Source organism: Penaeus monodon, chromosome 5 (genome assembly GCF_015228065.2).
Source record: "Penaeus monodon isolate SGIC_2016 chromosome 5, NSTDA_Pmon_1, whole genome shotgun sequence".
Classification (NCBI taxonomy): domain Eukaryota; kingdom Metazoa; phylum Arthropoda; class Malacostraca; order Decapoda; family Penaeidae; genus Penaeus; species Penaeus monodon.
Window position 1 is genome coordinate 29,728,853 of NC_051390.1, and position 6,979 is coordinate 29,735,831.

The 6,979-nt window shown below is 37.3% G+C and overlaps 1 protein-coding gene across 1 annotated transcript in view; it reads left to right on the forward strand.

The window, feature by feature from the left end:
* The window catches only part of LOC119573513 (oxysterol-binding protein-related protein 6-like), a gene marked incomplete in the record, with an annotated part of 110,822 nt that extends 104,056 nt beyond the window's left edge, over positions 1–6,766 (forward strand). Inside the window, 3 exon segments of the mRNA XM_037920728.1 lie at positions 4,748–5,019; positions 5,211–5,333; positions 6,403–6,766. Coding sequence (XP_037776656.1) covers positions 4,748–5,019; positions 5,211–5,333; positions 6,403–6,508 — 501 coding nt within the window.
* Positions 6,767–6,979: the final 213 nt, after the last annotated feature.

The following is a 6,979-nucleotide window of genomic DNA, read 5'->3' on the forward strand; positions in this document are numbered from 1 at the left end:
AATGTCAATATATATAATATATATATATGTATATATATATATATATATATATATATATATATATATATATATATATATATTTTATATATATATATATATATATATATATTTATATATATATATATATATATATATAAATATATATATATATATATATATATATATATATATATATATATATATATATATATATATAAGAAATATATATACCTATATATATTATGTATATATGTATATACATTTCATATATATAAAGATAGATAAACAATGTGTATATATAGATATGTATGAAAATATATCAACATCATCATCAAGGGGCTAACGCTGACGAGGGTGCATGGCTGCATCCACCCTTCGCTTCCAGCCTCGAGGATCCCTCGAAGTGAGTCTCCAGGCAGGCCCACGGCCCATCTCTAATTCCTCACGACTGGTCTCGTCGAGCTGCCCAAGCCATGATCTCTTGGGTCATCCCACAGGCCTCCTACACCCAGGGTTGTCTCGGAGAGAGACAACCTGATGGGCAGGGTCATTCACAGGGAAACGAGCTAGGTGGCCATATAGCCTGAGTTGGCGATCCCGGATTATGCAAGTAACGGGTCCCATGCCAGTCTCACCGTGTAACCGTTGGTTGGACACGTGGTCCTGCCAAATGTACCCCATGATCCGGCGAAGGGACTTGTTACAAAAGGCATCGAGATGAGACTCCAAGGCACTAGATAGCGTCCAGGTTTCGCTTCCATAGAGCAAAACTGGCAGTATCAAGGCCTTGAAGACACGCAGCTTGGTCCTTCTGCATAGGCACCGACATCTCCAAACACTCTTGTCTGACAGCCCAGAGATATGGAGTACGCTACCAAGGTATGTGACTCCAAGGACTCAGATAGAACAGCAAAATTGTCGGCAAAGTCAAGGTCTGAGACCTTGATTTTGCCTAGTGTTGCTCCACACTGACTTTGGCTAGTAGCTCTGTCCATTATCCAGTCCATACAGGTGTTGAAAAGTGTTGGTGCAAGGACACAGCCTTGCCTCACCCCTGAACTAACAGGGAAGAAGTTCGACAGACCCCCACCGCACTTTACAGCATTTTCAGTACCAGTATAAAGGCTTGCTATTAAGCCAATAATCTGTGTTGGAATTCCCCCGAGTCTCAGGATCTCCCATAGCGATTCCCGATGCACAGAGTCAAACACCTTCTTGAGGTCGATGTAGGTTGCAAGCAACCCACGACCAAACTCACGACGGTGTTCCACAATTACTCGAAGCGCTAGTACTTGGTCTATTGTGGACTTGCCAGGAGTAAATCCAGACTGCTCCGGTCTCTGATGCCTCAGTAGGTAGTTGCGGATCCGTTTCAGAAGAATGTGGGCGAGAACCTTGCCTGATATGCTGAGCAGTGTAATGCCACGGTAGTTGCTATAATCCCAACGATCCCTTTTCCCCTTCCAGAGAGGGATGACCACGCCCCTCAGCAGGTCAGGGGGAAAGGTACCAGGCTGCCAGATGGCAGTCAGGACTGTATGCAGGCCCCAAGCCAAAGGTTCACCCCCAACCTTTAGCAGTTCAGCAGGGATATCATATGCCTGCAGCTTTCCCACTCTTCAGCTTGGAAATCGCCATCCTAACCTCTGTTCAGGTAGGAGGTTCCTCGCTGATGGGTGGGTCTGGCACAGGTATTGTGACATTGCTTGCATCCAAGTTAACTGTTAGAGGGTCTACCTGGTACAACTGCTCAAAATACTCTGCCCAACATTCACGAACCCCAACATGATCTGAGATGAACCGTCAAACCACCGATCGGACTGCAGTCATCTGCTAGGGCGGCTTAGAGTTCAGCTTTCTCAGGGCTTGGTAGGCAGGGTGAAGGTCGTTTACCAAGAAATGGCCTTCAACCTCCTCAGCAAGATTCCTGATGAACTGTTCCTTGTCCCTTCTCAGCAGTGTTCGAGCCCTACACACCATGGAGCGATGTTAGACTTGATTACCATTCAGCCGAGCCATACGGCACACTTCAGAGGCCTCCAGGGAGATTATGCCTTGCCCTCTGGCGTACGCCAATGGACTCCTGAGCTGCTTCGAGTGTTACACGCTTGAAGAGCTCCCACAGAGCAACTGGGTCCGTCAGGTTGCCGAGTTCTGTGAATCGGTCAGAGACTGCCATGGTGAAACCACAAGCACACTCCACCTCCCTCGGTCTGACCAAGTGAAACCCCCTAGAGTGGCCACGGAAGGGACGAGGAGTTTTGAAGTTTTTGCCCACATTCTTTTGAAACGGATCCACGACCACCTACTATGGTACCAGAGACTGGATTCACTCCTGGCAAGTTCATAATAGAACATACCTTAGCACTTCAAGTAATTGTGGAATGCAATAGTGAGTTTGGTCGTGGGTTGCTTGCAGCCTACATCGACCTCAAGAAGGTGTTTGACTTGGTGCATCATGAATCGCTATGGGAGATTCTGGTGAATTCCGACACAGATTATTGGCCTAATAGCAAGCTTATATACCGGTACTGAAGTACTGTGAAGTGTGGTGAGGGCCTGTTGAACTTCTCCCCTGTTAATTCAGGGGTGAGGTAAGGCTGTGTCCTTGCACCAACACTTTTCAACATCTGCATGGACTGGATAATGGACAGAGCTACTAGCCAAAGTCAGTGTGAAGCAACACTAGGCAATGTAAGGGTCTCAGACCTTGACATTGCAAATGATGTTGCTATCCTATCTGAGTCCTATTTGAGTCTCTGGAGTTCTTGATGCATTCAGCAATAAGGTGAAGCCCCTATGCCTAGAGGTCTCCTGGACCAAGACCAAGATTCAGGACTTTGGGGGCCTACTAGGGTAACCCGTTCAGTCGATCCATGCCTGCAGTGAAGATGTTGAAATCACAGAGAGCTTTGCATACCTTGGTAATGTAGTCCATATCTGGGCTGTCAGACCAAGAAGTCAATAGATGAATTGCTTTGGCAGCAGAACTCGATCAACAAGAGCATTTGGAGATATTGGTACCTATGCAGAGGACCAAGCTACATGTCTTTAAGGCCTTGATACTGCCAGTTTTGCTCTATGGAAGCAAAACCTGGACACTATCTAGTGCCTTGGAGTCTCATCTTGATACCTTTTATTTAATTCATCAGATCATGAGGTACAGTTGCAGGACCATGTGTCCAGCCAACGGCTACACCGTGAGAATGGCATGGGACCTGTTACTTGCATAATCTGTGATCGCCAACTCAGTCTATATGGGCACCTAGCTCGTTTCCCTATGGATGACCCTGCCCATCAGCTTGCCCCTTTGCGAGACAATCCTGGGTGGAGGAGGCCCGTGGGATGACCTAGGAAGTTATGGCTCGGGCAGTTTAATGAGACCTGTTGAGAGGAATTAGAGATGAGATGAGAGCCTGACTGGAAACACGCCTTGAGGGACCCTCGTGGCTGGAAGCAAAGGGTGGATGTGGCCATGCTCCCCCAACAGCGTTAGCCCCTTGATGATGATTATATATATATATATATTATATAAAATTATATATAATTATAATAATAATATATATATATATATTATATATATTATTGTATAATATATTATATATGTATGTTTATAGAAAAATATATAATAGTATGATATAATATATATAGATAGTATAATAATATAATATATGATATAGATATAATAATTATTATGTATATATAAAATTAAATATAATATATATATTAAATATACATTATGTATATGATATAAATATATATTTATATGTGTGTATATATTATATATATATATAATATTATAATATATATATATGTTAATGATAATATATATATATTATATAATTTGATATAATTTAATATATTTATATTATATATATAATATATATATATGATAATATATATATTATATGATATTATATAGTATATTATATATATATATATATATTATTTATATATATATATTTATAATATAATATATATATAAACATATATATATATAATATATAGATTTATAGATATAATATACAAATATACATATATATAATATACAAATATGCATATATATATATATAATATATATATGTATATATATGTATATTTGTATATTTATACATTATATATATATATATATTTATACATTATATATATATTTATACTTTATACATACCTATATGTTATATATATATATATATATATATATATATATATATATATATATATATATATATGTGATATACATACATATATAATATATATTACATATATATATATATATATATATATATATATATATATATATATATATATATATATATGAGAGAGAGAGAGAGAGAGAGAGAGAGAGAGAGAGAGAGAGAGCGGGATGGAGCAGGGGAGGGAGAGGAAAGAGAGAGCGCGAGAGAATATTTATATATAATTAAGTATCTATATAATTATATATATATATATATATATATATATATATATATATATATATATATATATATATAATAGATATATATATATATATATATATATATATATATATATATATATATATATATATATATATATAATGTAATAAATATATATATATATATATATATATATATATATATATATATATATCTTATATACATTATGTAAAGCCTTTAACACTGTCTTCCTGTGCAAAGTGCCATTGTTCCATTTTCAGACTATTCATATCCAAAAATGAGCTTGAGAAGATTAATTTCCTATATAAACTTATCATGTTTAGAGTTACAGTATTCTCCTCTTGCTTCTTCAGGCTAGTTCTTGGTCATCAAAGCGTCACGAAGTTTTTGGAACTGTCACAGATAGTGGTGGTCAGGTGCTACACAATCTGTTTGGAAAATGGACTGAAGCCCTTTATTGTGGCCATGCCCCCTCTGCACGTGTGGTTTGGAGACCAGGGAGCATGCCTGAAGATTATCACTTGTATTATGGTTTTACACGTTTTGCAATAGAGCTCAATGAATTAGATGAAGATCAGGCAAAGTACTTACCTCCAACTGACACTAGATTCAGGCCAGACCAGAGGTAAGGCCAGGTTTTGTCAAGCTCCATTAATATTTCTGTGAAGTGCTTGTACCTTTATTTTTGTAATAAATTCTAAGTGTGAATTGTTTGTTATATATTCTGATGTCTTTTCATTTATATGCCACATACATTTCAACATTATGTTGAATAGTGCCATTATTTTGATATGACTTGTTTCATTACTGTATAAGATTGGTAGAGGAGGGAAACATGAATGCTGGGGAAACCATGAAGACCCAGTTGGAGCAGCAACAAAGGGAAAGGCGCAAACAGCGAGAAGAAGCAGGGGTTGAGCATGTGCCTATGTGGTTCAGGTTAGTTTTGAAATATTGGAATACTATATTGTAGATGACAGAGTTGGCAATTTGCAGATCATTGTAAATCTAGGCACAATTTTTATTTATTTATTTATTTATTTATTTTAGAACACTCCATGTATATATTTTCAAATTATGATTTATAGGTAGAACAAAAACAATATTGAAATCAAGATTCAAGGGAAGAGTAAGAGAAGGGTATCACACATGGCTTATAGGATGTAAAAGTCTCTAGAAGTTTATTTCCCATTAACAAGAGCCATATATTTTCAGCCATGAAAGGTCAACATTCATCAGTTCCTCGGATTTTTTTTTTTCCTTCTTCTTCTTCTTCTTCTTCTTTAACCCGTTGCCGACGGGTGGCATGTACGTAAATGCCATGGCATGCCTGGACTATCTGCCGGTGGCATGTATGTACATGCCATGGTGCGTATGTCCTGTATTCCGGGTGCATGTTTTTTTGTTACAATTACGGCAATATATTATTTTTTTGCCACTGAAAATGTGATTAAGTAGTTTTTAACACTTTTTCTCATTTTTCCTATACTATGCATTTCATAAAGGCTTCTTGGGTTTCCGAGGTTAGCGTCTAAAAAATTATGTCCCGTAATCGACTACATTATAGTATTGGGCTTGAGCGGTCGCGCATGCTAGGGTGACGATATGAGCCCCCAGCAGTTGGGCCCAGGCCACTATGAATACAACCCATGAGAGAGGGCTTGCGTATTGAGAAGTCATCCGTCGGCAAAGGGTTAATAAAATGAAGAAAAGAATATCTCTCTGCTATCTCTGCAAATACAATTAATAAACTAAGATCATAGTGGACACAGCATGTATTTTGAGTCAGACATACTCTTTATCAACTATGTAGTAACACAAAAAAGCCAAATATGTCAACCATCTGAATATGTAAGGGTTTTAACTTAGAGCAACATTGTTCCCTTTTTAGATATGTAAGTAGAGACAGGAGGTTTGTAGTGATGTTAATATAATAAAGATTTTCCACTTAGCATGCATTACTATGGCCATTATCCAACTTTCTTTCTTTTTTCTTTTTTTTTGACAGACGGGAAACTACAGCTGAGGGAGAAAATTGGATCTTTACTGGAGAGTACTGGAACAAACGCAAAGAACCAGGTTTTATCAATATGACCTTTGAAAAGTTATGGTGATTATTTTACAGATATCAAGTACCTAGGTTATAATGTCTCCAAATTGAGGCTACTCTAGGGTTATAAGTTATGCCTTGTAGGACCTAAGATATGTTGTTACAGTTACTGGAAACAAGTAAGTCACTGTGATGATGTGTTAACCCAATGCCGACAAGGAAAATAAATAAAAAATGGAGAAAATGCTGTACTCATTTTTTATATTTTTGTGAATTGTCTCTGCACATAGATGGCTCTGCTAGTGCTTAGCCACAAAGGAGTCAATTAATAGATCTTGTGCCCTTACCTGATTTCACCTTTCCTTGTATTGGCGGGAAAAACGAATTGTTTACTAGTGCTATGAATATCGATGTTGTTATTTTTATTGTAAACATTAGAATTAATATAATGTTATAAACATTAGTAACAGCAAAATAAGATAACGTAAAATATTTTCGTAAATCAACGAAAAGGATGGATGGGCGAGACAGGCAG